The sequence below is a fragment of the Laetiporus sulphureus genome (assembly GCF_001632365.1).
Source record: "Laetiporus sulphureus 93-53 unplaced genomic scaffold LAESUscaffold_45, whole genome shotgun sequence".
In the NCBI taxonomy this organism is placed as follows: Eukaryota; Fungi; Basidiomycota; class Agaricomycetes; order Polyporales; family Laetiporaceae; genus Laetiporus; species Laetiporus sulphureus.
The window spans coordinates 314,032-341,647 of record NW_024468554.1 but is presented as its reverse complement, the minus strand read 5'-3'; the positions used below and the strand labels follow the sequence as shown (position 1 = coordinate 341,647).

At 50.8% G+C, this 27,616-nt stretch overlaps 10 protein-coding genes across 10 annotated transcripts; 8 read left to right on the top strand and 2 right to left on the bottom strand.

The window, feature by feature from the left end:
* Positions 1–1,366: 1,366 nt before the first annotated feature.
* LAESUDRAFT_738542 (uncharacterized protein) lies at positions 1,367–2,112 on the bottom strand (the record flags this gene model as incomplete). Its single annotated transcript, XM_040910911.1, has 3 exons — positions 1,367–1,452; positions 1,474–1,951; positions 2,062–2,112. 3 exons carry the CDS (start codon positions 2,110–2,112, stop codon positions 1,367–1,369), a joined length of 615 nt encoding a protein of 204 aa, XP_040760616.1.
* Positions 2,113–5,888: 3,776 nt separating this feature from the next.
* Positions 5,889–7,975, bottom strand: LAESUDRAFT_744849 (WH1-domain-containing protein). The gene is made up of 2 exons (XM_040911336.1): positions 7,621–7,975; positions 5,889–7,571 (listed from the first exon to the last, which is right to left on the bottom strand). Exons 1-2 carry the CDS (start codon positions 7,924–7,926, stop codon positions 6,126–6,128), a joined length of 1,752 nt encoding a protein of 583 aa, XP_040760615.1. The 5' UTR covers positions 7,927–7,975; the 3' UTR covers positions 5,889–6,125.
* A 1,251-nt stretch (positions 7,976–9,226) lies between these two features.
* Positions 9,227–10,269, top strand: LAESUDRAFT_729864 (calmodulin). Its single transcript, XM_040909728.1, has 8 exons — positions 9,227–9,346; positions 9,410–9,416; positions 9,472–9,483; positions 9,538–9,570; positions 9,644–9,916; positions 9,982–10,062; positions 10,131–10,141; positions 10,197–10,269. The coding sequence occupies exons 1-8, from the start codon at positions 9,332–9,334 to the stop codon at positions 10,212–10,214; spliced, it is 450 nt and encodes a 149-aa protein (XP_040760614.1). The 5' UTR covers positions 9,227–9,331; the 3' UTR covers positions 10,215–10,269.
* A 452-nt stretch (positions 10,270–10,721) lies between these two features.
* Positions 10,722–14,008, top strand: LAESUDRAFT_729863 (uncharacterized protein). Its single transcript, XM_040909727.1, has 14 exons — positions 10,722–11,568; positions 11,628–11,681; positions 11,743–11,815; positions 11,870–12,152; positions 12,200–12,224; positions 12,331–12,419; positions 12,486–12,569; positions 12,619–12,666; positions 12,724–12,744; positions 12,797–13,044; positions 13,105–13,281; positions 13,337–13,375; positions 13,427–13,515; positions 13,591–14,008. The coding sequence occupies exons 1-14, from the start codon at positions 10,736–10,738 to the stop codon at positions 13,826–13,828; spliced, it is 2,301 nt and encodes a 766-aa protein (XP_040760613.1). The 5' UTR covers positions 10,722–10,735; the 3' UTR covers positions 13,829–14,008.
* Positions 14,009–14,749: 741 nt separating this feature from the next.
* LAESUDRAFT_660857 (uncharacterized protein) lies at positions 14,750–15,589 on the top strand (the record flags this gene model as incomplete). Its single annotated transcript, XM_040904896.1, has 4 exons — positions 14,750–14,884; positions 14,946–15,040; positions 15,099–15,355; positions 15,426–15,589. The coding sequence occupies 4 exons, from the start codon at positions 14,750–14,752 to the stop codon at positions 15,587–15,589; spliced, it is 651 nt and encodes a 216-aa protein (XP_040760612.1).
* A 423-nt stretch (positions 15,590–16,012) lies between these two features.
* LAESUDRAFT_744846 (uncharacterized protein) lies at positions 16,013–16,906 on the top strand. Its single transcript, XM_040911335.1, has 2 exons — positions 16,013–16,211; positions 16,263–16,906. Exons 1-2 carry the CDS (start codon positions 16,103–16,105, stop codon positions 16,634–16,636), a joined length of 483 nt encoding a protein of 160 aa, XP_040760611.1. The 5' UTR covers positions 16,013–16,102; the 3' UTR covers positions 16,637–16,906.
* A 2,860-nt stretch (positions 16,907–19,766) lies between these two features.
* On the top strand, positions 19,767–20,838 carry LAESUDRAFT_705569 (uncharacterized protein; the record flags this gene model as incomplete). Its single annotated transcript, XM_040906591.1, has 4 exons — positions 19,767–20,150; positions 20,210–20,386; positions 20,468–20,590; positions 20,647–20,838. 4 exons carry the CDS (start codon positions 19,767–19,769, stop codon positions 20,836–20,838), a joined length of 876 nt encoding a protein of 291 aa, XP_040760610.1.
* A 2,275-nt stretch (positions 20,839–23,113) lies between these two features.
* On the top strand, positions 23,114–23,484 carry LAESUDRAFT_660955 (uncharacterized protein; the record flags this gene model as incomplete). The annotated part of the gene is made up of 3 exons (XM_040904902.1): positions 23,114–23,167; positions 23,234–23,371; positions 23,431–23,484. The coding sequence occupies 3 exons, from the start codon at positions 23,114–23,116 to the stop codon at positions 23,482–23,484; spliced, it is 246 nt and encodes an 81-aa protein (XP_040760609.1).
* Positions 23,485–23,979: 495 nt separating this feature from the next.
* On the top strand, positions 23,980–24,768 carry LAESUDRAFT_729860 (N-terminal nucleophile aminohydrolase). The gene is made up of 4 exons (XM_040909726.1): positions 23,980–24,084; positions 24,139–24,203; positions 24,254–24,643; positions 24,695–24,768. The coding sequence occupies exons 1-4, from the start codon at positions 24,001–24,003 to the stop codon at positions 24,741–24,743; spliced, it is 588 nt and encodes a 195-aa protein (XP_040760608.1). The 5' UTR covers positions 23,980–24,000; the 3' UTR covers positions 24,744–24,768.
* A 1,167-nt stretch (positions 24,769–25,935) lies between these two features.
* Positions 25,936–27,468, top strand: LAESUDRAFT_393558 (uncharacterized protein). The gene is made up of 5 exons (XM_040902290.1): positions 25,936–26,381; positions 26,449–26,782; positions 26,841–26,983; positions 27,092–27,193; positions 27,296–27,468. The coding sequence occupies exons 1-5, from the start codon at positions 26,061–26,063 to the stop codon at positions 27,332–27,334; spliced, it is 939 nt and encodes a 312-aa protein (XP_040760607.1). The 5' UTR covers positions 25,936–26,060; the 3' UTR covers positions 27,335–27,468.
* Positions 27,469–27,616: the final 148 nt, after the last annotated feature.

Genomic DNA, 27,616 nt, shown 5'->3' with positions numbered 1-27,616 from the left:
ATAACAATAGTCCTTGTTCCCTTTGTTCCCAAATGGGTGCCTCTATTGTATCCTGGAATAGACAGGTCCGACCGTATCATCCACGGGTCTGGACCATAACATGTGATGTGGACTATCACCTGATCTCTACGTGTCACGTCTGTGGCTGAGTGGCATGAGATATTGGTGAAGCACGTGATCTGTGGTGTGAGAAAAGTCACGTGCGGACTTTGTGGCAAAAATCTGTGACACGCAGCAGAAGAGACAACAGCTGGCTGTCTCGCTACTTCATTGATAGAACAAATGCATGAGTTCTTCAGCCAGTGCCAGTGCCAGCTCAGCACAAACTAGAAGACGAACCTGCACTATCATTCTCCACAATACTACTGTTCTGCACAGGCAGTGGCTGTTCGCTATGCAACGTCAACATCGGTGAGGCTATTATGAATGTATCAATTTTACACTGAATGCACAAGCAATGCTATCTAAGAAGCTTACCTGACTCTGAACTCGTGCGAGAAAGTAGTGGATCATATTCTTCATCTTCTTGATGCAGTGGCTGCGATCGTTCTTCTGTTGACTGTTCTGAGATCTTTCAGGGGTCGACATCATGCCAATCAGCAATACACACCAGTGTTCATGGATGTTGGATCTATTTGTTCAGTTGGATCATCCCATATCATTGTAGAACTTGCTGTTAATAATTCTGTCATGAGTGGAAGTTAGCAAGCAGTGGCTCTGATGAAGTGCAATTACTTGCCTGCCATGTTTGACTGTGAACGTTGGGTCAGAGGAATGACTTCATCGTTTCAGATGTGTTGTCTTCGTGTTCTGGTAGAGTAGCGGCGAAGCTGGCTGTCATCAGTTTCTGACATGCTGTGCAAGAATTCTGAACAGCAAGTGGAGAAGGAAGAAGGTAAAAATGAAAAGATGGGCAAAGAGTCAGAGACATGAAAGTCTGACTTGGCCAACTGAAATATCAACATTAGCCTGTTCATGTAGTTAGTTCAAGATAATTATTAGGTGATCGAGTGGCACATCAATTCAATTGTGATCCCTCAAACTGTATAGAACTAGACAACCGGCATGTTATGATCTTCAACTGTGGTAAACAATAAATGACTCACATGATTTTAAATTTGTGCCACACATTGTCAATAGTGAGCACTTTCAATATGCTACTTGATACTCCTTGTCCGGGCTCACAGTTATTGTTGTAGTAATTTAGATAAGGTGGTTATTTGCAACAAATAAGGCAAAATAAAGTGTGGCTGGGCAGTAACGCTGTGGTCCTTTATCATTGTAGCTTCCATAGCCAGCCAAGAGTTATCTCAGTTGTCATTGGGTGTGGTATAAAAGGTACAACAAAGTATGGTACAACAGATTTCTAAGGTTGCTGCACCACATTCTGGGGACGTTGATTTATCAGGTGATTGCAGGAAGTCAATGCCTGCTGCCATACCACCCTACACACTGTCATGCTGCATGACCTACAATCAACCACAGATGCCAGATATGTATCAAGAGCTTCAATCTCTACAGTAGTCAAAGGACAATCAGGAGGCTCGCAAGTAACGTCTGAGAGTGTGCTTGGATTTACAGTGAATGGGTTCTGCTCAGCCCAATCCTGTGGATTGTTCTGCAGTAAATGATTCATCAGTACAGGATCATCTGCCACTTCCCAATCTATGCCATAGGCAGCTATATCATGGATGGACTCCTGAATAGCATCAGTGATTGCACGCAGACCTCGTGGACCATCTTGAACCATACTGAAAAAGAACATGTCTCGAGGGCTGCGTTCTCGCTCACTGTGAATTTGAAGATGATGTGAATTCCATGCACTGGCCCAATCTTGTGCATCATGATTGATAGCAGCCAGAAAGAGGTGATGTAGCAGCCATACGTGAGCAGCAATAGTGGGGTTGAGTCCACAGTGTGCTTCGAGGTCCAGAAATAATGTCTTCCATTTCTGCCCAAAGCCATTGGTGACATCGTACCAGAGTCACTCGATGCGTGTGTTATGAATGCTACTACAAAGCAATGTGTTAGTTTGGTAGACATAACTTGAAAGGTTTGAACGCACCACCCCCATATATAAGAACCTTGACCACTGCCTCTATGTTGCTCCATTCACTGAGCGATGAAGATGTTTTCAGTTCCATGGTCTCCACGTACTCGACTTGGAGTTCCATATTGCTCTATACCATCCAGGAAGAGGTCGAGGATCGTCTGTGTATGATTGTTGCTGCTGACGTGAATTCCAGTAACTAGTCTGGACTTGCCATCAATAAAGCAATGTATGACAATTTTGAAGCGAATGAGACCTGCAGTTAGTGAACAATGTAAGGGCTATGTGAGATGCCATGGAGAGAAGAGAGGTGAGACTTACCATGTTGCCCATCATGATGCCACAAAGAGTTTGCTCCGGCCACTGCATATACTTTGCGCTGAATATGGTGATCACCAAAGACACCAGGAGCTCCATGGACTCTCAGATATGAAGCTGTTATGCGCTCGTGAGGTACATGATGGCCAGCAGCCTTGAGATGTCCCTTGATCATGCGACAACCAAAGGTAGGAAAGACATTAAGCACAGCAGCGATGAAGTTATCTAGTTGTGCATCTGTCATATTAGACACAGGCCTTGTGGACGATTGATATGTGCAGGTGACAGTACCATCGGGCTGTGAATGGTCAGTATAGATAGGAGGAGCAGGGGAAAGTAGTTGATATTCTAGTGCATGGCGACGAATGGTGCGAGCTGAGCAATTGAGAACAGGAGCAATGTGTGTGGGACCTTGTAGCTCAAGTGCTTGTGCAAGAAAGTGTGGTTCAATTTCAATGCGGGGGCATCCTCTTTGGCCAGTGTGTACATGCTGTGACACAACAAGTGCCTGAGCCTCGGGAGGGTCTGACGATTCATGGCAGGCCTGGTCTAATGCTGTTATCATGTCTTGTATACTTTGCCTGAGCACAGCCAGTTCCGCTGGTGGAAAGATGACATGTTGCTAAAACCACCAGCTTGAGCAATCCAAAATGAATAAAGAGTCAATATAATGCTTGCCAGCTCAGCAGCCTGTAGTAGAGCCAAGGCTTGATCTCGTTGTTCACCTAAATGTGCAGCATCTCCCGAATGAGTGCGAAGAGCTCGATGTACACGGTTTTCAAGTATCTGGTATGCAGCTCAGATATTGTTCAGCTGCTGCGACATCTGAATGTTCTGGAAATAGGTGCTATGGTGGATGACTGCAAATGAGTGAAGACTTAAAAAGAGCCTCATTTTGGAACAATGTATTTTCATGGTGAAAGCACAGTTTTTTGGGTGAGCTTTTGAGCATATGGGCAGAGAAATGATCTATCACCGGTGATTACCGGTGAGCATGCAACAACTGGTGCACAATTATATGGGTGATATTCAGTGAGATACAATGTTATGCGAGTTCATATCACCGGAAATCACCGGTGATCACCGGAAATCACTGCAAATCTTTCACAATCACCAATGATCACCGGTGATTATCGGTGATATCAACAAATATTGCATAATATTGCATAATTCCCCGAATTGTAGGCTCCCCAATACAAGAGCAGAGCTTTTTGTCCAGTAAGGCCCGTCAAAGGTTGACCAGGGCACCGGAGGTCAATCGCCGCCATCTCAAACGGGAAGGTGCTGCGGTGGCAGCACCATGATGTATCACACCATGCTCTAGCGATCATCGGTAATGTATCAAGAGTTGTGCTGTGCAGCCGAGGACTGATGTATCAGTCCCCCAGCCTCTGGTGCTGATACCACTGCATGACAGTGCTGTGATTCTCATGTTTTGACTTCTATGCCTGATGCTCATTGCTGTTGTTCTGTGGCGGCTCTAGGCTTCTTGGTTCTGTTGCTTTTCTGACCGTGTAATGCTATCTGTTGCTCAGCCTATACCAGTGCTCCATAGCTCACATGATTGTCTTTGATATGCGACTCGTCGATTTACTCGGCTTCATCGCGGGACGTCAAACAAATTCGCACAACCACGCGTAGAACTTATCCCGTTACGCTACGCCAACAGGGTGCATTATTCCTGCTGGTCCTCGGCGCTCATGCCATCAGCTCTCAAACGCCACATCTCCACCATGCTCACACAAGGGCAGAACGCTCGCGACTATCACGGAGGTTCGTAGCGATCCGGTCTTTCTCTTTTGGCGATGCAATACCAGCATACCTTTTCGGTCCACAATAACTGCAGCCCATCTCGACAAACTCAATTTCGGAAGATCGAAAATTCCCCTGCTTCGATAGATTATAAGAATCTGCTCAGAGCTACCACCTCGGATGTGCCGTCCCTGAGCTTACTGCTCAGTATTGCGTGGGCAGTGAGTGACTGTGAACCGGAAGAACTCGACGACCTTGTGCGGTTTACCGCATGAACGCGTTGTGCCATGTGCACTGCTTCGGCTTTCCGCTCATCGAGGCTACGGATTTCGGTACGTGTGCGGCAGCAGTTCAAATTGCCATAGATAAGGAAACAGTTCCCAGCAGTCATCCTTCTCGCATGCATTTTGGTCTATGAATTGTTTCGATGAACTCTGAAGCGTCGAAAGGAGAGCTCTGCACTCCTACCCTGTCAACGGCTACAATACCCTCAATCTGACCTTGCGAAGATTAACTTTCTCGTGGAGTGGTACCTCGTCAACGGCAGCGACCTCAAGGCGTGCCTGCTTCCCATCCTTGGCGCGAGCACCGGCCGTAGACTTAGTTTGCGGTCGTGGTGCTCATACCTAACCTATGCATGTAAGCAGTGGTTGATTTGCCTCATACAGGCCCTGATTCGCAATGCGTACAAGTACGTCATAAGCGTAAGGAGTGATGTAGGTTGCTTCCAATTTTCCCGAGCCCGACTTGGCCATCCCTTTTATCGCGTATTTTTGCACCGCTTGCGGTCTGATTGACGTCGAGGAGGGGGATGCTCGCATGCTGTGCTAGATGTCTTGATATGGGCCTCGATAGATACTAATGCCGACTCAATGTTACAGGTCGTCCACAGAACAGCAGCACAATGTGCCTTGCATGCATTCTCCGATCATACCATGGGCTATATATGTTCTGGAGGCTTGTCTCTCTGTCAGAGCTTGACGATCTCGTGTTTCCCTTCGAAACCGTGCAGGTGAGTCCATCCCTCGTCACTTGCAGAACGAATATTGAATTGCTTTCCCCAATTGAGGAAAAACTAAATAATCATACCGCACTTTCACTTGAGCCTATGCGAAGGACAACGATGAGGATCTACCCGAGGTTGTCATGTTCAGTGACCGTCTCAATTCTGAAAGGGCGTTGGTATGTCTATTCATGTCTTAATCTGACAGGAAAATTAAACATAATTTCGAGATTCCTAACGAAGGTGGGACATTGGTTGGCTCGTTCAAATGACGGCAGCACGGTGGATTGCCGTATGTTGAGGCCTGTTGCTCTACTTTATGTTTTGCACAACTGGAATTATTCTTGGCTGGTCATGCCCCTTAGCAAAATGCGCCATGTCGGTCAGCGTAGCGTTGGATACTTGCAGCGACCATCCATACATGGACCGAGTCCGGACATACACCATTGATGTCGACGTAGCTACACAAGGACAAGCCATGTCCGACAGGAGCGGTTGATGTCAATGTCCTTCGTCGATAATTTCACGTCCATGGAACAGGCCCGCAACCTTCCTGGCAGAGGAAGGACTGGCACCGCTACACGCATCAATAATGACTCCCAGGTCAACGTGACCGTAAATGGCCCAGACTCCAGCCGATTGCGACTTCAATGCATCTACTACACAATTTATTGGTCTTCGTCGCCGATAATGCCTTCAATAATGCGACACATGCTGCGATCAAACCCGCATTTTGACTGAAAACATACGGACCGCTATTCTCAAAGAGCCTTTCCATTGTCCGCCTATGGAGAGTACATATGAACTTCAGGGTTGCCGTAAATCATAGGTTCATGATTTGGTTGAAAGATATACCTCTTGGCAACTGACTCATGGGCATTGCTTGTGAAGTGATTACATAGATAATAATATTCAATAGAGTAATATCTTCAAAGCGTACCCAATATGTTTGTGCATGCGCAGTCGGAAGTAACGCTAACGGCAGTATGTAAGATAGAACCATCAGTCCCAGTCATCATCTTCCTCTTCCTCCTCATCACTCTCTCCCATCTTCTTATTCCGTTCCAGCAACGCCGCAGCCAATGCCGCAGTAAGGTCACCAGCGCCTCCCGAGGATGCCTCTTCCGCAGGCGGTGGAGATGCGACGCGGGCTGGTGCGGCGGAATCGCTCCGCTTGCGAAGCATATGGACGCCTGCACCTTGGATGGAGGCGAGCAGGTCGCCTCGCCCAGGCTGCGGAGCAGGCAATCCTTCGATGGCCTTCGACTCTTCCGAACCGCCGGCGGGGGGCGGCGGTGGAGGCGGAGGAGGAGCACCCCCCAGAGGCGGAGGTGGAGGCGGCGGAGGTGGAGGAGCAACACTGCCTGATGGGGGAGGAGGCGGCGGAGGAGGCGGCGGGGGTGCACCACCGGATGGAGGAGGTGGTGGAGGAGGAGGCGGGGGTGCACCACCGGATGGGGGAGGTGGTGGAGGAGGAGGCGGGGGTGCAACACCGGATGGGGGAGGCGGTGGACGAGCTGGCGGTGCACTGGACGGCGGGGATGGCCGGCGCGTGGGAGGCGCAGGTGGTGCCGCAGCGGGACGTGTAGGTGGTGGCGGAGGAGGTGCAGGTGGTGCCGCCGTGGGACGCGGAGGCGGCGGCGCAGGAGCAGGCGGCGCAGGGCTGCGAGAAGGCGCTGGCGGAGGTGGCGCAGAGGGCAGTGCAGGAGGTGCAGCCTGAGGTCGTGGGGGTGGTACCGCCGGAGGGGCTGGAGGAGCGGACGGTGGAGGCGATGGTGGGTGAGCAGCTGGCGGGGGAGCGCGTGTCGGTGGCACACGAGGAGGTGGAGGTGCTGGAGCTGCAGGAGGCGATGGTGCTGGAGCTGCAGGAGGTGGTGGCGCAGGAGCTGCAGGAGGCGGTGGCGCAGGAGCTGCAGGGGGTGGAGGCGGTGGCGCTGTTGGAGGTATCGAGACGCTTTCCTGCTGACGGGCTCGCCGCGGCGCTGGGGGTGGAGGTGGCTTCTTCGCTGGAGCAGCAGCGGCACCAGGAGCATTCTTCTGTGCATCCTTAACGAAGTCCTTGATGAACTCCATATTCTGCTCGAGCAGATCTCGCGAGACACCGTGTCCCTCCAGCTCTCTTAGGAACGCAGACCACGATGGGTCGACGTTCGTAGATGTGAATCCCGAAATAGGGTCGTAGCCCATGTGGGCAACGTGCTTGAACGACCCGGCGGTGGGCCCAGAAATCATAGACTTGTCAATTCGTCCACCCTTAACCGTCTTCTTTCTCGCTGGAGCTGCATTCGGCTTCTCTGAGAGGGAAACTGAGAGGGAAGGTCGTCCATTGTTCGGCATTCGTGCGGGCTCGGTAAACATACCAGGAGCGTCGGCTTTCGTCGTCGTTACTTTCTTGTAGAACGTCTTCGCTTCACTCTCTTCGGAGAAAACGATACCAATCATACATTCCTATGCAGTACATCAAGAGGCAGTACCAGCTACACATGCAATGACTTACATCACCGGCGAACGAGTGGAAGAACGGACGGTCCTGGTAGTATTCAAATCCCTCGTACAGCTCATGCTGCCAAATAACGCCGCGTGTTCCCGCCAGGTCCACCATCCTCAGGAAAAGTGCGTTCTTCGACTTGTCCTGAACGAACGCAAGAGCACCTTGCAATCCGGCGTACGACCACTCGTCCGGCTGGGGGTATGCATAGTAGATTCGTGCGAGCGCGGCAGTGAGGATCTTGTTTGTAGCGGTGTTGATTACGCTTTTGACTTTGCCTTTTTCCTCGCTCGATAGAGTGGATTGAGCAGGCATGGTCGATGAGGGTGCTGCGGTAGCAGCTGAGGAGATGACGGAGTGCGATAAAGAGTTATCGTTCGCTTAGCTGATGAGATAAGTGGCTTGTATTTTCCCTTGCCCGTGAGAGCAAGCCTGCAAGTGTATGTAATTACAAGTATGCAAAATATAAATGAACTTTTCCGTAAAATCGCAAATACTACTCATGTAATATAGTATTTACGACGTTCCTTCGTTTTCTTTCACTGCTCTTTGATATTTGCTACGGTCATTCAAAATCAACAAGAAATTTGCATGCATACTTCTGTTCTCTATACATGCATTCTTTCATATTTCTTCCAACATAAATTTGTTCTCGGTAAGATAGACGAGACCAACTCGTGGCTGTGTGTTCCATCCTCCACAGACATACTGTATGTGCGGAGGGTGGAACAACTGGAACGAGCCGATCCACAACATCGGAAACGCGTGCATGGATCATCGCACCAACGAGAAATGCGAAACGAGCGGTCGCTCTTCGGGACGACATCATCGCTGTAGGTGACGGTCGTACGGCCACCTCCGAAACAAAAGACAGTTCGAACGGTAAATACTCAGTACTCACTAAAAGACAATCAACTCTACACTCATGCGTTCGGCGACAGCCGATAGCCCGTTCGCGGGCAGATGTCGCGATGAACGTTGAAGAGCTTCTTTACCTGTTTTGTTCAAGAAGCTCTTCAAAAGCTCATGGATGCCAGCAAATATGTAGGCCCCTGGCCATCCCATTCCTGCATACGGTATCAAAGGCAAGATGATCCCCGCAGGGAATACGAACGACCTCTCCGTGGAGCGATCGTCCTAGTCAAAGCCGCCGAGAAAATACTGGTGCGAAGACGGGCAATATTTCTTCGCAGATATACGTGAGAGAAAACGGACAATTTCTTCGCAGATATAAGTGAGATCAACGTCGTCCTCCCTCCTCGGCGTCAGCCTATCACGCCATCTAAGGTCAGGTTGAGGAAGAAGCAAGGAGGATTGGGTCGCAAGAAACGCGCCCGTACCGTCGCCGGATAGGTGATCTTCGCGGATCTTTCGTCCAGCTCGTTGTAGTATATACGCGCGTTCCGTAACAAGTCCATTCCGTTCGTAAATTTCCATATCTGCATGGTAGAATTCCCATCCCATCTCCCAAACAAAAACACGTTGCCGCACGTCATCGAGCAAGGGATCGGCGACGCGGCACTTTTCGATTTAGAGAAACATATTCCATTACAAAATGGCGGCGCCTAGCAGCCGCTATAAATACAATACTGTAGACTGGCGATTGCCGAGCTGCAATAGGGCATCTGCAGTGCGAGCTGCTATCCTCCTCCTCCCTACCTTCCCACCTCAAGTACAGGCCAGCTCACCAAGACATTAATACTCTCAGTTCATTCGCATTATGGCCGACCAACTCGTGTGTAGCACCGCTTCGAGTTGAATCATCCGCATACTGATCAGGCGACGCGATGTATCACAGTCTGAAGGTAGCGCGTTTCTCGTTGTGGCAGTTGACAGCTCTCTCACTCTCGCCGTGTACAGAGCAGATCTCTGGTAGGTTTATGTAATGATGCACTCCTGGACTCCTACAAAGTTGTGCATCAACAGAGTTCAAGGAGGCATTCTCACTATTCGACAAGGGTGCGTCCTCGAATGTCAGACGGTCACCGTGCTTATCGACTAACGCCCACATCCATCTCGACACATCCCACAGATGGTGACGGCACAATCACCACCACGGAGCTTGGCACCGTGATGCGCTCGCTCGGACAGAACCCCACCGAGGCCGAGCTGCAGGACATGATCAACGAGGTCGATGCGGACGGCAACGGCACGATCGACTTCCCCGAGTTCCTCACGATGATGGCACGGAAGATGCGCGACACCGATAGCGAAGAAGAGATTAAGGAGGCCTTCAAGGTGTTTGACAAGGATGGCAACGGTTACATCAGCGCTGCCGAGTTGCGACACGTCATGACGAACCTTGGTATGTGCCCTTTTACCCTGGATTTTAATGATCAATGGTATTCATGCATCCACGTGCATATACAGGTGAAAAGCTTTCTGATAACGAGGTGGATGAGATGATCCGGGAAGCGGATGTGGACGGTGATGGTCAGATCAATTATGAAGGTATGTGCCCCAAGACCTCCGGCGTTATGTATGAACTCACGGATTACAACGTCCTGTACAACACTCAGAGTTCGTGAAGGTACGTCATTTCACTGTAACTTTTCGTGCTTCCTCTGATGCGATGCCTGATGTAGATGATGCTGTCGAAGTGATCGGCTATACGTGTAATGCTTTCTTTGCCTTCGTTTACTCCGCGTTATTACTAGCCGTACAAGTAGCAGAAGTCCCAATCCGCAAATCAAGTCGACTAATACGATGCTGTGGAAATGCCACGTTTTTTGCTATGTCGCGAAATATCTCAAGGCCTGAGTCACTCAGTTAGCCGGAGAGCAGTACGATCGAGCCGCAACCGCTACCATGACAATATTTCCAACGTGTCTTTCTTTTGTGTCACCTCACCGAAGCCAGCCACCGTCGTGGATTGTCAAGCTCAGAATCTCCACTCGCTTTGTATGTCTTCCCGATGCCGAAGATTGCCTTCCTTAACTCGATGACCCTTCTGTTGTGCGGTACGTACTGCATAGAGTGAATAGGTCCTGTCGCTGACCGTGGGAGATTGATGAATGGGATAAGCTCATCTTTGATCAGCGTTTCATAGCCTCGATGCCATTACAAGGCTGTGAAGGTGGACAGCTCGCTTTTAAGGCCTTTCCAACATCCTTGACGTACGAAGATGCCTTTCACACTTGGTCAGTCCATGCTCCGAGTTCTCTCTCACCATACCGCTTCTATAGGCAGCTTGCGAAGATGGATGCATTATATTCTGCTAATCTGGCGATCGCTTCGGCGTCTGTTGTCTAGGCTCGTTGGCCAGTCGCGGGACAATGGGACAGACACCGCATTTCAACGTCTCGGGACCCATAGCAGAGACGGCCACCAGCGATGCGCAACCTCACAGACTGTTCATCGCGTATTAGTCGGTTTTCCGACTTGCGACGAACATCCATCCAACATTTACGCGAGTGAAGTACCCGTGCTTCCGTACTCCCTTCCCTCACCCCAGCCCGGCTCTTCGTCAGCACCGAACTCCCCGCCATCTTCCAGAGCTCTCCAGCATGCTTCTCCTCACAATTACCTCCGCTGGATGTCGCAACATCTGAGTATATGGAAACGGAACCTCGCGACTTCATTGCCGCCTATACTGCCGGAATTCCGTGGCCGGATCGAAAACACCGGCGATCAGCTTCGAGCGCTCGCATTAATCCATCCGAGGCCTCATCGTAATGCCACAGGGAGCCTTCAAGGCGGGCAGCTGCAGCCCGCAGGACAGGAGACTTTGGTTCCTGGCTCAGCCCTCCGCGCAAACTCAGTCTTCGGCAAGTCGCCTTCGACGCCAGTCTCGACTCCGGCAATGCCTCAAGGGTTATCTGGAAACGCGACTGAGCATATAGATGAGGTTGTGACAAGTCCAACGACAGAGCCTGACTATGTCAGTGTGATCGAAAGCATCGGAACTCGTCCCATGTTGCCTGCCCACAGATACACCAGCGATCACACTATATCGCCGTGCGTGCAGATGACTATTGTAATAGAAATGAGGTTGCGCTGATATGCTGCTATCACAGGAATGAAAACGCTTTCAACTATACTATCAAGCCTTTGGAGAGGTCCTATCCGCTGTACGCAGCTCGTTATTCTTCAATAAACGTCTTGGATATTGACAACTTTCGAACGATCCAGAGGAGAGCTTCCGGAGAACTGGACAGCTTGTGTTCACCCCGAGGGTGTTCTCTATTTCTTTGAGACCGAACAGGTACGTTTAAGCACGAAGATTATCTCAATTCTCCTCACACGAATTGCTCTGCAGAGAATCATAACAGAAGCAGACATTCGTGTTTCAGCAACACTCTCGCTCGTTCAGGAATGCTCTGAGACGCTGCGCGGAAAATCGCAGCAAGGTGACTCGGAGCTGCCACCTAACTGTGACGTTGTGATCACATTGGATACGATTACTGAAGAAGGAGCGGTTCTTCGTGTGTGCAGCTACTATTTTGTCGATCATGCGGCGAAGATGTTGTTTTGGATCGACGACTTCGAGATCACTGAAGCATTGCCCGGTCTGAAGATTGTTCAGTCTACATCTCACTTGAGTATGTTTGAAACGCTATCTCTCGTCTCGGTGACTGACAGGATATAGAATATGCCATGGAAGGCTACTACTGGTGAGGTTGCATTCAAGCACACCGGTGAGTGATTCGTGCTCTGTGAAGGCATATATGCTCAATATTCTTATGACAGTAGGACGTGTATGCTGAAGAGCTTTGATAGGCTGCATTGTGATATGTTTCCGCACGATGTGGAGATATCAGTAGACGTCTTGAATGAGGCGCAGCGCGTGATCCTGCACGCAATTGTCGGTGAGTGCTTCCTGGGCCAAGGGAACTCGATCATTTATCTATGAACCGGTTGCAACATCCCTGCAGATCGTGTGACTGTGTCAAACTCCACCATCGTGTATGAGAAGGAGGAACTGCAGCAGCTATTGTCGGTAATCACAACTATCAAATGTGAGTCGAGTAAGATCTACCGTGAGATTCACTGGACATCAGACAGCAGCTGCAACCACAGAACGCGTACGCAATGCGCAGATTGCATGCATAGTTGGTTAGTGTATGTTTTCCTCATGTGATCGAACATCTCAAGGCTGACGGTGGCTATAAGGGCGCATCATGCATGGGTTTGGTACGCGCGCATGTCTTCCGAGGAACCGCTCAGACATGAATTGCTTCGGTAGCTCTTTCCAGGTTCCTGAATCATCATGGCCAGAAAGTCGTCCGCCTCCGCAGAAACCAAAGCATCTTACCTAACGCAAGACTGCACAGGACGCTGCTCATGAATATCATATCACCTTTGCTGCTCAGGGCCCCAGCAGAGCATATGCATGCATTGCGCGACTTGCTGATTGACGGCAGGATGAGCTTCACACTGTTTGGCCGCTTCATAAATAAGCTACAGACGGATTGGCAGGAAGATGTGCTTTACGTGCGCCTCAACTCTTTTCATTCCATCGTTGAATCGTTTTGATGACCTGAACACGGCCAGGCGACAGTCCTCATAAATGCGAACATATCATTCATGACCATCAACGAAGTCGACTCCGGCGTGGGGCCGCGCACGCCAGCACAGATAGCGTCTCTTGTGTCAACGGCAGCTAGTATTGGCAGCGTCCTTGCTGGTCTTCTACTCATGCGCAGTTACCGTCTCACATCGACGGAGGACGTGGGCGATGTTCACATAACCAGACGTGGACCATTTTGACGTGACGTTCTGCTAGGCAAATCGTCACCTGGTAGACCAGCATGCAGAAAAAGCAGTAAGACGCTATCTGACCATGACATCGGTTATGCTAACCAGTGTCTGCCAGTTCAACTACTTGGCGAGCGGGTCTAGGGAACTGGCCTTGGACACTTTGGCAATAACGTACAGTTTGCCATACGCCCTTCTGATGTACGGGTGAGTCGGAGCATACTATACCTGAGTTTTTGATGGGCGCTGAGCTGGAAGGTGTCTCCAAATTGCGTGATTCAGGATGCTCGCCTTCCTAGTCGCATTTGCGTTCGAATGCTTCATCAAGCCTGACGATCAGTCAAGGTATGCCAGTACAGGGGTGTGGGCGTTTGCCGCGATCTTCGTAATGTGGTGCCTTTACATGGTGTTCGAGCCGAGGGAGTGGTTAGCGGGACAGTGGGTCTTAAAGGCCTGGGATAAGATGCAAAAGCGTTACGGGCGACGATCAGATAGACCCTATGAACGGGAATTGGTCTGAATTATTTGAAGATCTATTTACGAACTCGATGCCGGATGTATCGATGCATCCCTGGTGACGCATTACCGCTGAAACGTGCAGGGTCGGACGATATGCACACGAGATGGTCACGGTTCCCTAATGAGTTTGTCTCCCCTAGGCAGACCTATAAAATCGTATGAGGAAGCGACGACATACTATATATTAAGACTAATGAGTAACCCAATGACTGACCGCAACAACCGACACTGCGTAAGGCTGTTTGCGGCTATGAGGACGTCGTGGACGACAGGTGCAGCCACAGCTCTCCTAATGTCCATGCTAGTAGCACATGTACCAGTGTCGGCTGCTTGCATCACTTATTTCTTAGCCGCACAGCCTTTCTTGAAAGATGTGGCTGTGGTTGTGAGACTACGTACGGTGCTGCGCTGTGCTGCGCGATTCTCGCCAAGCAGTTCGGGTTTCCTGCTACACCTGCAATATAATGCACAGACAATGCCAGCGATTGAAGCTTGAAGAATGATCAGTTCTTGGGGTGTCCGCGACATGCACGCTGTGGCTACCATTTTGATCGCAGCTTCACCATCGACAGCGTCGCTCAAAAAACCCTCTGTCTTCAAAGTGTGCCAAAGATACCATATATTTCACTCTGTTGTGGATATGAGGAAGGAACACAGCGCTGAAGATGTTCGCTCAACAGAAAAGGCTGTCCTGCGCAGTTCTCCGGCCGACGAGAAGATTTGGAAGCGCCGGTAGCATCGCCCCGAGCGCATGTGTCTCATCCCCATCACCGCCCTGCTGCGGGGAATATAAGCAGCAGAACGCGTGCAATCGCTCTATCACCATCTCCTTCCAGTCCATCGAGTTCGTCCTCACCGTCGACGTCCTTCCGGCGCACGTTCTCTTTTGATTTCCCATCGATTGAGCTTCTGAGCGTTCACGATGTCAAAACACTTCTGCTGCTGCATCCCCGTCCGCTTCGGCGTCTTCGTCTTCTCTTTGTTGTCAGCCGTCACAGCGGGTCTACTAGCCGCCATTCTGTGGTTTATCGTCCATGGTACGCAGGCATCTGGTCTCGTCTCTCGTGATGGGTTCCTAAAGAAGTCGGCTTGCTGCTATTGCAGAAATCGCCATCAAGGCAGATGGCTACACGAACGTCAATGAGCGGACGAAGATCATCGTCATTGTGATTGCGTGCGTCTTTAGTGTCATGGCACTGCTCTCGCTGTTCGGGTACGTCGTCGCATTCGGATCGTCTGCTTCAGCTGGCTGACGCTGCTGGACAATGCAGCTTCATCGGCTCCATCACGCGCAATCGACGTTTCGTGAAGGCGTTCTCATTCATGGCATGGATCCTGTTCTTCTGCTCCCTCGCCGCCGCGGGCCTGCTTCTCTGGGCTGTCTACACCGAGAAGAACATCACGACGGACTGCATCAACTCGGACGACAAGGGCAACGTCTCCGTGGATGAGTGCACGACACACCTCAGCACAGGCATGAAGATCGCTATCACAGTGATCGTGGCGGTCCACGTGTTCGTCGAGCTCTGTACGTCAAACTCATCGTTTCTCTTGCGTGCGTGACGGGTTTCTGACGAGGCGCTTTTTTGTGATTACAGACATTGTGACGATTGTCCGGCGCTACGTTGAGCAGCTCGAAGAGGAGGACGGATGGCAGGGTCCCTACAAGCTCACGTCGACGGACGTCAGCCAGGGCCTCATGAACACCGCTCCCAACTCGTATCCTTACTCCGACCCGCATCACGCGTACGGCAACGCATGAGCGCGTCTGTGTTTGCGCATATCGGCAAGGCAGCACATTAAGTTCACGCTGTTCACTCCTCGCATTTGGCGGGCGGCGGATGGGAACGAAGACAAAATGGGCGCGCCCGTGGCTCTTGGGTGGTGGCATGGAGTGTGAAGGATTGCTTTGCTTGGATTGGAGACTCTTCTCGGGACTCATCACTGCATTTTGGCAATTGTATGCGCCGTATTTATTTGACATGCTGATGTACGTACGATTGTATCCTGCACGATCTTCATGGACTCTGTATCTAGCAGCCACTCTCTGAGGTTTTCTTTTAACATTTCACGAATTGCTCGACTCCTCATGTGATGTTGACTCATCATTGCATCAATGCCACCGCGTATCGCGGGCCAGCCCATCAGCGTGTCGCTGCCGAACGTTGTTCAACACTAAGGCCATCATAACCTAGCGCGTTCCTTCCCTGCTTAGTATCATAACCTAGCGCGTTCGAACTTCCCTGCTTGGTCGTCGCGCTAGTTGATAACTCCGATGGAACCACTCAAGGGTGCCTGTTTCTGCGGCGCTATTTCGTATGCACTCGCCGACGAGCCCGTCCTGCGCGCTTTCTGCCACTGCACCAACTGCCAGCGTCTTACAGGTAAGTGGGTATCACAACTCTGATAGACCGCGTCGTTGATACATTCGCAAGGCTGTCCGTTCGTGCACACCATCCATTTTGATGCTGCGAGTTTTTCCTGGACGCATCTCGCAGAGCCTGTCGGTGTCTCTGATCCCCGTGCAATGGACATGTTAGATTCTTACGTCATCCCATCGCGGGCGCACAAGACGCGCTTTCGCTGCAAGACGTGCGGCGCGTGCGTCGCGAATCGCAATGGGCGTACGGGGCGTGTCAGCGTGTGGGGCGCGCACCTCACGCGCGACGAGCAGGGGAAGATCCTGCAGTGGGAGCGCGTGCGCCCGACGGCACATATCTTCTATGGGACGAGGATGCTGGATGTGACTGATGGGCTGGGAAAGTGGGAGGGGTATGAAGGACGGTCGGAGAGGATTCTGGAGAGTTGAGGCCTGAGGTGTGGTACGGGCCAAATTGTGCCTGGGCCAATGGCTCCCTGGGAGAAATCGGTCAAGTTTGTGGACAGTAACAGCACCAAAGGGAATTGGGTATATGACCAGCTAGAGCTGCGATGCGGGGGAAGGGGGGGGTTGCTGAGGCCTTGGGGGATCTCGAGCATCCCGGCAGAGATATGCATCATTCCTGACACATTTTGTTGTCATTTTTTGCATTCTGTTGTACGGACATGAACTGCTTAAATGAGATTGCACACTATGAGGAAAAAGCAGAGTCAGAGTCCATCGGCGTCGACCAGTGAGAACTGGGCGAGAACACCACCAGCGCATCAAAACACGATCACGTGGTCGCCTCCGTGCAAGTGCAAATGGCAGGTAGTATGCACACACACTAACATGCTCCAAAGGTTGAAACACGGCGGTTAAAGGTGATGTGATATTCCGTCAACGGGTGCATCACGGTTAGTTGTTAATGTCCGCTAAGTGATCGCAGGCCTCAATCACGATAAGTCGGGGTCATTATGCCAGAATATGATCTATTTGACAACGCCGCGAGTTGTTACCAGTGCTTGCCTATAGCCTGTCCAATATCTCTGTCCAGCCGACAATGCGATGATTGAGTGCAAAATTGCGAATATGATATTTCTTGCCAGACCTACTACATTCAATAAGCCCAATCTTTGATGGTGAAGAGTCTACAGAAAGGAGAGATAACGTACTAGGTGCCGTGCCAATCGCCGCACCGCGCAATCCGACACAAGACTACCAAGCATATTGTTTCACGCACTAGCGACGCCGTTCGTACTTATGCTCGATGCTTGATACGATCTATCTGTGCCTGAAAATGAGTTCGATAAAATGGAAGAACGAACGTTCGAAACAAATTAGATAGGAAGTCATCGGTGCTAAAGAACGCCAAGGGGGGAAACCGTTTAGTGCGGGAGATAGTGGTGCTACGGCTCCCGTTCTTCGGCCTCCACGCCAGCCTGAAATTCGAGTATTTGTGCTGTAGATCATCACGAGGAGACGTGAATTGCGACAACGATTAACTTGATGATTCGGCCATGATACTGCTACAGGCTGAATATGGATCCGTAGTAATGGAAAGATGTGCAGATAGACCACAGGCACCGATGAATCCTTGCTAGAAATTTGACATGTTGATGTCTGACATCGTTCATGCGTACTGCGAGGAGCGATTGGCGGCACATCCAAAAGTGGAGTTGAGTGACTGAGATTCTACACCTGCACTCAGTGTCACATTTGCAATGGCAGCCCGCCATCACTACATATGATAGTTGTCTACTAAGGCAGAGCAGACCAAATTCAAAACAGCGCGAACATGGTTTATTCACAGCACCCTGCACCCTGCAATATTTGACTTGAAAAGGCTGGAAAGCTGAAGGTTGCGGCTTGAAGAAGCCATCATGGTGCACGTGATCGCGTTGAGCGATGCTAGGCGCGCTGAGCAGTTGTTCGACGACCGATCCTTGCGATCGTGGTTGTTCAACTACTCTCTCTTCAAACTCAAACTTTTGTCGACTCGCCGGAATACAGCAGAGCTACTTAGACCTTGGTATTGATTCAGAACATTTGGTGCGTCTTAGGCATTCATTGAGGTTTGGTGAGGTCTCGGACACTGCATGAGGAGCACTCAGCAGAACATGCTGATCGCGAAGGTCCTGTCACTTTACAAATGTATGCACGAACTCTAAAGGCTGCTACAGATATCTCCGCTCCCTGGTCTCGAATACCGGCTGGGTTATGGATGGCATATATTGTGGAAGGCTCCCAGGTTCCGGGATCGCGCGGATCCGCGATGATACGATCCACATATTCTCGCAAGCTCAAAACCTCCTAGAAATCCGGTCTTGAGAATCTGGCCAAAGACTGCCGAACCGTTACTGTATTCGCCGCCCTCATCAACGCCACATATTCTGTGAGGACGTCTTCAGAAAGCGCTCTGTTCGGATGCTTGCATTCGAGTACATACCGTCCGCCGCATCATGCACTTCCGACATCGGGTTCCATATCGGTTGAAGATCTGTCGCAGCCGATTTGACCGTTCACTGAAAGTCTGGTTCACGCACAATCGCTACAGAGTTCCACTTGGAGACTGCGCTTGGCCTTTGCTTCATTTCTTGACGACACGAATTTGTACACTTCAGCGCGCGTTGCTGGCTAACGAGACAACTGTGGACAATAGTGTGCGGAAGACCTGCATTGTGTATGCTCACACTATGCACAATTGTGGATAAAGCATATTGAACGTTTAACTTGACATTGAGCAAACAAAAGAAGAAGATGTTGCATCGGATTGATGCACAAGGGACGATCAACAGACGCTATGAATGGGGCTGTCCCAGGTTCAGATCAAGCGCAATTAAATTCCCGCGAGTGCTGTCTGCCGGTAGGTGTCGCACCCCTGGATTCCCCAAAACTGTACCGTTTACTCTTTGTGGCGTGCCATGAAACAAGTACGCGGACACTTTGAGCCCGAATTTCACGTCAATCGGCGACAGCAGTCGTGCAATATGTGGCGACGACGTGCCTGGGACTCCGGGGCCGAATAGTCGGACGCCTTTTGCACTGTGCTCGCCACTTTTCGCACACCATACGGTCGAGCCTGATGGGTTTCTGCTAGCAACTGGTTGCTTGCGTTTGTGTCTGTCCAATGCCTTCCTTACTACTGAATGATGGCCACATAGCATGAGTGTCAACTATTTTCCTGGCGCAGAAACCAAACACCGCAAGGTCAGCTTTATCACATCGGCTACGAAATTTTAGTGAGTACGGCAAGACAGCAATTAGCGGTTCCGATCTTGAAGGCGAACTGGTTCAATTTCGCCTGTCTGACCCCGACAGCTCAGCTTAAACCACGTCAAAGCGAGTTACTCCATTAGGGAAATGTCATGCCCGATATGGAACCATACTGAGAAGAAATGTCATTGACCGTCCACTTCCCTTGGTGTGGCGAATCTTCACGTTCGAGCTGAGCCTCAAAATTGTTCAGAGAGCAAGATATAAGTAGATGCAATCCTTTGCGTTATGACCATCCCTTCCTCCCAGCCATCTCCCACCGCCCTCATTTGTTTCGAACTCCCTCTCCTTTCTCTCATTTAAAATGCGGCTTAGTGCTCTCCAAATCGCCGCTGCGGCGACATATACACTGTCATTTCTTCAGATGTCGTCGGCGCACCCAAGCAAACCTGTGCGATTTGCGCGACATGCGTCGCATGCCCGCGATCTCAGCGCGCAGCCCTCCGTTGGGCCGGTTTCCCTTCGACAGCATCACGAACCACGAGCTGTTGTCGATGTATGCGCGAACATCGATGCAAATGTGCTTTCAGACCTCAATCTTTTGACTGTCCCTCTGAGCGCTTTAGTGGGCTTGGACGTCTGCTTGTGCTTGTCTATGCTGCCGTTGGCTCTGACGACGGACGTGCAGCTCGAGACCCTCGTTCCGCTCCTGGGTATAAATAACCTCACGGCGTTGCTCACAGCTGCTGTGAGTCTGCACTTATCTTTAAAGCGCACGGTATATCTAATGAGCGAACAACTTTCTAGATCGACGGTGCCCCCGACTCGAAGCACTGCACATACCCCCAGCATTCGAAACCTCTGTGCTCGAGCAGTGACCCATGTGGATGGGAGTGCGAGTCTCCTTACGTGAAGGAGGGTGACGAGTGTGTATGCCAGTGGCCGTACACATCGTGTAATGGTGTATGCGGCTCGTTCACCCACGTACGTCATGAGTATGTTTGTTTGCATACGACATACTCACGAAGTCTTGCCCTCTTTGACCTTTATCGACGCGTCAAACAGGGCTGTGGATCGTCCACACCTAAAGCGAGAAGACTGGGAACCAATTTAGAGAGACGTATTGAGACATCCATCGGCGTCACCACTCTTGAAGAGGCTCAGAAAACCTGTAAAGAGGATGAGACGGTACGTCACCCTGTGCCCATCGTCTGAACAATGACATAGATGTGCGCCTTCCGTAGGTATGCGGCGTGCATGCGGGTTCCAACCTGGCATATGAGTGCATCAACGTTGGAATTAACGTCGAGAGCTGTAAGTACTCTTGTCTTTTCAAGGACTTCCGCGTTTCACCAATTGTGTGTCCCCCGTCCAGGTGGTGGTTGCGTTTTCGAAAACCCCTTCATCGCCACAGGTGCCTCGGCCATCGGGGTTGACTGTTCCGCAATTGTTGGAGCTGAAGGAGTCTCTTGCGTCGATGCCCGCTGCAATGTTTCGAAGTGCAAGGACGGCTGGACAATCAGCCTCAGTGGTGATGCTTGCGTGAAGGTCGACGCCGACATCCCCACACTTGCAAATGCCAGTATATCCGTCGGTTCTCTCACAGATAAGGCCACATCGATAGTCGTGGATGCTTCCGCCGCAGGAGTTGTGCAGGCAGATGTCAGCGCGACCGCGGTGGCACCGGGCGTGGCTCAGTCGGGAATTGTCGTCAACGCGGCTGTTTCGGAAGTGCTCACTGCGAACGCCGATGCTGATAGCAATGTGCTCACAGCGCGCCGCATGTCTAAAAAGAAGCGTGGCGACGAGGATGTTAACATCGTGACAGAAGTCAATGTAACACTATCATAAGGCCCTTGGAGGGGTTTCATGGACCGTGGACTCTATATTATTCTCCCCTATCCCAGTCATTAAGCGTTACCCCATCTTCGAAATTCTGTCGTGTTAGATGTTTTACACGTCATGTGTTGCCACTCCTTATCTTGTCACTCCTTTGCTATCGTACTGTCATTGTAGTGTGGTAGAACAACATAGACATAGAGCTCATCATGGTCCATATTTGTGAACCCGTACCTCTGAAGAAGCGTTGGAGAGCAAAGGCGTATTTCGTGCAGAGGCTACGGTTAGTCGACGAGACTCGCGGGAGCAAGTCGTGATGCAATCACACTTGAGCGCGAGCAATCGTACAGTGACGACCTATCAAACGGATGGGGATGGGGAAAATGGCGGGAAGCTCAGTTTGAATGACGTGGTCGGCATCTCGCTGTAACATCGATTGAGATATAATCCTTGCTGGTGCGAAACATCAGCTAGCTTTCACCTGAAAGTGGACGAGGCACAGTAGGGTTGCGATTCGCAGTGTCATAACTCTCCTGGCGTCACGGTCGTTGAACGTCCGTGGATCCGCTATTTTTCTGGATCATGTTGCCTGAAACACAAATGAATGGCTCGACTGATCGACATGCAATTGTCAGAGGGACACTCGTTAGGAAAACAGAATACGCGGGAGGAAAAGAAGCAGCGGGAAAAGGCGACGTTCGCGCGTTATAGCCTCTATTGGAATGTCCCATCCGAGTTAAGCGCCGTTGTACATCCTGTTCATCGTTCTCACGGTCTTTGGTGGAATCTAATCAGGGCAGGGAGCGCTGGCTGTGTGATGGCTTTCGTTCTCATCAATTTGGGTGGAGAGAACTCGGATGGCTTCGAACATTGATGACTGGATTATAATTGCACTGAACAACCAGAACAGGGACTTTACCGTTGGCCACTCTGAAACGATGCAGATTTGAGCCTATAAAGTTGAAATTGGAATCACTGGCAGGGAAGTCGAGAGATCGCCAAATTGGGAAACTCTCCAAGAACATTGAGCACGTGATTATGACTGCGCTCGGGACGTCACACCGCAGACATGAAGCGATTTGCGCATGTGGCAAATGCTTAGCAAATGTCGACAGGTTTTTTGCCTTTGTGATCTCAATTTGCTACGGTACCTCCCCGCATTCCGTATTAAGTATTTGCATATAATATGTTGGAGGCAGAAATTTAATATCATATATTTAAGAAATGACACCATTTTCAAACTCACCAAATACATTTAGAATTTGAGTGCTGTTGAATGTAATCATACATTTTTGAATTTCAAACTATGACATGTATAAAATATCCAGTAGCAGATGAAGGTGTAATTATGCCTACATTCTACTTCCCTACTGAAGTCATTCTAGCCAAGATTACTAGAATGAAAGTCATTCACCGTAATTACACCTTCATCTGCTACTGGATATTTTATACATGTGATGGTTTGGAGTTCAAAAATGTACAATTACATTCAACAGCGCTCAAATTCTAAATGTATTTGGTGAGTTTGAAAATGGTGTCATTTCTTAAAATATATGATTTTAAATTTCTGCCTCTAAGATATTATATGCAAATACTTAATATGGAACGTGGGAAGGAACCATAGCAAATTGAGATCACAAAGGCAAAAAACCTGTCGACATTTGCTAAGCATTTGCCACATGCGCAAATTGCTTCATGTCTGCGGTGTCATATCATTTCGTCTGACTCCATCTGCTGCGCCACAGTCCGAGCCACAGCGTCTTGCATAAAAACTTCCACGCACTTCATTGAGGCATCCTCCATCATTCTCATCCGCAACACAAACTATCGCGATAACCCACTCACCACAACCCGTTCACGACAATTATCATCATGTCCCAGCCGCAGAAGAACGAGCCGACTTTCAACATCCTGCCCCATCCTGCTGTACGTCTATCCACCGTCATGATATTTCTCGCTTAACGACGAGATCTGACATCGTTAACATCGTAGAAATCTAACGACCCGAAGGATCTCGAACCTCCCCAGCTCGGCGCAGGCTTGAACAGCAACCCCGAGATGCAGGCATTCCACGCTCGTGATCCGTACGTGCCAAGTTCTGAGCTGATGAAAGGTGTCGAGGAGCCTTTGGTGCGTCGTTTTTGATTTAGTCGCCAGCCGTGATCTCATGTTCAATGTGTGCGATCTAGAGCCGTGAGGAGCTGCATGCCAGATCGGCTCAGCTCAAAGAGCAGAAGAAGTAAGATGCAGGAGGATGTCTTAGATAGCTGAGCGGATCCGCCTTTAGGAGCATGCTCTTTGTTACGTATTAGACCAACAATTGTATGATATCCGGACGTCGTGTATTTCCCGGATTCAGTTGATAGCTTTGAAACAATAGCGGGATGACCAGCCGCAAATATCTAGTGTGTAGAGGATGTAAAGCAGTAGTGAGTGGGCACGGAGCAGGAAGATAGCGACAATGAGCTCGAGTGGCCCGAAGTAATGATGACATCTAATCTTATCTTATCGAATCACGTGCAGAACGCGTTGTGGGCGTCTAGGACTTGCGCGTCGTATACACTGTACGCGTACGTCCCCTTGTCCAAGCGACTTCGAATCCACAACTCCTAGCACTGAAAACACCATCCACCCTACTCTCAATCCTCTCGCTCGTCTGCCCATAATGGTATATGCAAATCATGATGCTCAATGTAACGACGCTGATATGTATTGTCCGGTAGTCGATCATGGAATATAACGGTGGCTCCGTCATAGCCATGGCGGGCAAGGAATGTGTGGCTATTGCCTCGGACTTGCGATTGGGAAACCAAGCGATGGGTATCTCGTCGAAATTTGAGAAGGTGAGTCGTAACTGTAGTATGCTGGCTATGGATCTAAGCTTTGAAGCGCGATAGATATTTCCCATGACAGATCGAGTGTACATCGGCTTGCCAGGGCTTGCCACGGACGTTACAACACTGTGAGTCCATCGCTTCTATCGTGAGTGATATATATACGGGGCAAGTGCAGACGCGAGCAATTTCGATTCCGCCTGAACATGTACACGATCAAGGAGGAGCGCGAGATCGAGCCAGAAACATTCATACATCTCGTCTCCTCGACGTTGTACGAGAAGCGCTTTGGACCGTACTTCATTGAGCCTGTGATGGCAGGCCTGCAGAAGACGCCATCGGGCGCGTACAAACCGTTCATCGCAGCGACAGACCTCATCGGGTGCATCAACTTTGCGAAGGACTTCGTTGTCGCGGGTACGGCAAGCACCAAATTGTTCGGTGTTGCTGAGGGACTGTGGGAACCCGATCTGGAGCCGGAGGACCTGTTCGAGACCATCTCGCAGACGCTGCTTAACGCCGTGGACCGTGATGCATACTCCGGTTGGGGGGCAGTGGTATACGTGGTGTGAGTGGCATGAACGTTCCTTGTGTGCAGTGGTTGATCATGAGATGCCAGAACGAAAGACAAGGTGATAAAGCGTACGCTCAAGGGCAGGATGGACTAGTTGTGTTATGTACTTTGTACCTTTCATTTTCGTTTCAGCATCATGAAACTTGCGCAGTTCTCGGCTATAAGAAGCGGGGAAGCACAATCTTCCCGGCGTTGCGTTCTGGGCTTTTATAATGTTCGGCTATCCTACTCCTGGTAATACCGGTGTCACAGTCGTCGTAGGCTTAGCAGTGCGAGGTCAGTCAACAAATCTACAGGCCACCCTGTGCTGGTTACCGCATCGCGCTCACGAGACGTCTCTCTCGACATATCCTAGGTAATTGATTGGACGGTCCCAGTAGTCTCTATGCTCTAAGCCCCGCACTATTTTCATCAGCCTCAAAGTCACGCCATACCGCCCGCAGTAACTGCTCCCCGAGACGACGGAATCTGTCTCGAAGGGTCTGGATGGGCTGGATGCCGTTAGGGTCACGCAGACGGCATCACCGTTTCCTAGTACGAGGCCAGGAACGACAGGACCGGGCTAACAGATGCTGGTCTATCTCCGCTGGCGTAAATCAATTTTGTTTCAATTATTTCCATTTCAAGATCAGCATCAGCGCCTATTGACTATTTGGAAATGTCCCGCAGACATCGCTCAAATCGCTGCTCGGTGTCTCCGACTACGTCGCGATCTTTATTTTCGTTGTGTTGCCTATTTGAACGATTAACCAGGCACGCTGAGGGATGGTTGGATGCAATGAGCTGTCGGTAAGCAGTTCGTCTCCCACGTTGAGGTTACGCTCAACTAGCGCGCCCGCTGCGGTCGCAACTCATGAACTTGTGCCTGCTTCTGTTCTAACTCCTCACAAATCCCAACATCGTCAAATTTTCCTCTTTAAACCCGGGCCGCGCCGAGACTAGCAAGTATGACCGTGCGGGCTGATCCCGTCGTCGTCTGCCAAGTGTCATAGGCTCTTGCAACCCTGTAGGCCTCGATATCCCTGCCCTCGGCGCGGAATTACTACACGCCTGGACCGCTTCCCAGCAACGCTGGCGGTCTCTTTCCTCCGACATGTAATTTCAAAGGTGCGTAGTCCTTCTCCGCTAGACGCTACTAGGGTCCAATGTCAAATGTGTCTTACGGCGGAACAGTGCTTTTAAACTGGGATGTTCTTTTGTTGAGACTCAACCTCTTCCTTGAGGTTTTCCCCTCGCGTCACAGCCCGTCCTCCTTAATTTGCCTCTGACCATCTCTCCCTCCCCCCCGTCCCCAATCTCGTTCGAGTCTTAGATCCTCGTAGTCACACTACCCACATTCTTTTGCACCGACCGGCGCCCCCGTGGACAACGTACACTTCCAAACAGCTCATTCTCGCAATCAGAATCTAGGATGAAGTTTTCTACGACGTTTATACCACTTTTAGCGGCGGGCTCCTCACTGGCCGCCGCGACGCGCTCATCGCTCACGCGCGGTGCCGCTGCCTCTCGGCGCGACATCATCCAGTCGCGCCAGATGCACATCCAGCGCGACCTCCTCGACGTGTGTGCGAGCCTCGACGTTGACCTCGAAATTCTCGGCATCGTATACGGACACCTCGACATCTGTCTTTGCGTGTCGCTTATCCCTGATTTCATCGAAGTCGACGTGGTAGCGCAGGCGGCAGTTGACGTCCTCGGTCTGGCCGTCGTTGAGGCTTCTATTCAGGCACTCGTACGTAATATCCGCTACAGCTCATCAAGCCAGCTCACTGATCTTCTCTATTTGGCATGTGCCGCAGATTGAAGGCGCGGACTCCCATGCCCAATGCCAGTACCCGCCGCACGCGGAGCCGGTCTGTGAGGTGGGATGGGTCTGCGGGTTCAAATGCGAAGACGGGTTCACACCGTACACGCCGCCCGGTAGCGATCATCCGACGGAGTGTGTGTGCGATCTTCCCAGCACGGTTTGTAACGGCATCTGCGGCTCCTTCCCGAATGGTTGCGGCTCGCAGAGCGCGTCCCGTAGGAAGCGCGCGCCAACATGCGCGAGCGGTTTGACAGCTTGCGGTGTTCCGGGCGGCAGCCGTGGGAAAGGCTACGAGTGTTTGGACACTACCAGTGAATTGGAGTCGTGTAGGTGCTCGCGATCGTCGCCAATGGACAGTCTGCTGATCTACTCGATGTGCTTTAGGCGGTGGCTGTGTGGTTTCTTCTCCCTTCTCGACACCCGCCAATGCACCCCTCGGCAGGGATTGCTCAGCCATTCCTCACGTCTCCTCCGTCTTATGCGCGCAGAGCAAGTGCGTTGTCTCCGCCTGCGACACCGGATACACCGTTTCCTCGTCCGGCGACTCTTGCGTTGCATCGTCTTCCCGCAAGCGCAATCTTCTTGATGCTGGTGCAGTTGCTGCTGCTGCTGCGGACGTCGCAAATCTCGTGGAGGCCGATGCGATTGGCGCAGCCGGTGTCTCGGTCCTCCGCCGTGATGTCCTTGATGCTGGAGCAATTGCCGCCGCCGCCGCCGACGTCGCAAATCTCGTGGAGGCTGACGCGATTGGAGCAGCCGGTGTCTCGGTCCTCCGCCGTGATGTCCTTGATGCTGACGCAATTGCTGCCGTCGCCGCCGACGTCGCAAATCTCGTGGAGGCTGACGCGCTTGCTGCAGCTGGCGTATCGGTCCTTTGATTGGGAGGAAGATGGATTCTGCTCAGAGACAATATCCAAAAGACTTTGTTCGTGGCGCCAATGAAGTATCCCTGCTGTTGTCATTCTTTCAGCTCACCATTCGTTCGTGTTCATACCCCGTTCACTAGCTTAATGAGTAGTCGTCCCCTTTATACTTACTGGACGTTACGATAGTTTTTGGGCGCTTCGTGCATAGTACTAGTGTAGTTAAAGAATCAATTTGAGAGTCTCGCTCAAGAAGCCGGTTGGATATCACGAAGAGAATGGCTCAACTCTCAACTT

What these genes read in the sequence shown, in the direction of transcription:
- LAESUDRAFT_729864 (XM_040909728.1), top strand. An exon ending in ATTCTCACTATTCGACAAGG is followed by an intron (nt 9,571 to 9,643) that starts GTGCGTCCTCGA and finishes CACATCCCACAG; the next exon opens with ATGGTGACGGCACAATCACC. An exon ending in ACACGTCATGACGAACCTTG is followed by an intron (nt 9,917 to 9,981) that starts GTATGTGCCCTT and finishes GTGCATATACAG; the next exon opens with GTGAAAAGCTTTCTGATAAC.
- LAESUDRAFT_393558 (XM_040902290.1), top strand. Translation starts at nt 26,061, where the DNA reads ATGAAGTTTTCTACGACGTTTATACCACTTTTAGCGGCGGGCTCCTCA. An exon ending in CCTGCGACACCGGATACACC is followed by an intron (nt 26,984 to 27,091) that starts GTTTCCTCGTCC and finishes AATCTCGTGGAG; the next exon opens with GCCGATGCGATTGGCGCAGC. An exon ending in ACGTCGCAAATCTCGTGGAG is followed by an intron (nt 27,194 to 27,295) that starts GCTGACGCGATT and finishes AATCTCGTGGAG; the next exon opens with GCTGACGCGCTTGCTGCAGC.
- LAESUDRAFT_729860 (XM_040909726.1), top strand. Translation starts at nt 24,001, where the DNA reads ATGGCGGGCAAGGAATGTGTGGCTATTGCCTCGGACTTGCGATTGGGA. An exon ending in TCTCGTCGAAATTTGAGAAG is followed by an intron (nt 24,085 to 24,138) that starts GTGAGTCGTAAC and finishes GAAGCGCGATAG; the next exon opens with ATATTTCCCATGACAGATCG. An exon ending in GGGGCAGTGGTATACGTGGT is followed by an intron (nt 24,644 to 24,694) that starts GTGAGTGGCATG and finishes ATGAGATGCCAG; the next exon opens with AACGAAAGACAAGGTGATAA.
- LAESUDRAFT_744849 (XM_040911336.1), bottom strand. Translation starts at nt 7,926, where the DNA reads ATGCCTGCTCAATCCACTCTATCGAGCGAGGAAAAAGGCAAAGTCAAA. An exon ending in TCCACTCGTTCGCCGGTGAT is followed by an intron (nt 7,572 to 7,620) that starts GTAAGTCATTGC and finishes TGTACTGCATAG; the next exon opens with GAATGTATGATTGGTATCGT.
- LAESUDRAFT_729863 (XM_040909727.1), top strand. Translation starts at nt 10,736, where the DNA reads ATGCCTTTCACACTTGGTCAGTCCATGCTCCGAGTTCTCTCTCACCAT. An exon ending in GCCATGGAAGGCTACTACTG is followed by an intron (nt 12,225 to 12,330) that starts GTGAGGTTGCAT and finishes GAGCTTTGATAG; the next exon opens with GCTGCATTGTGATATGTTTC. An exon ending in ACCAGCATGCAGAAAAAGCA is followed by an intron (nt 13,376 to 13,426) that starts GTAAGACGCTAT and finishes AGTGTCTGCCAG; the next exon opens with TTCAACTACTTGGCGAGCGG.
- LAESUDRAFT_744846 (XM_040911335.1), top strand. Translation starts at nt 16,103, where the DNA reads ATGGAACCACTCAAGGGTGCCTGTTTCTGCGGCGCTATTTCGTATGCA. An exon ending in CAACTGCCAGCGTCTTACAG is followed by an intron (nt 16,212 to 16,262) that starts GTAAGTGGGTAT and finishes TACATTCGCAAG; the next exon opens with GCTGTCCGTTCGTGCACACC.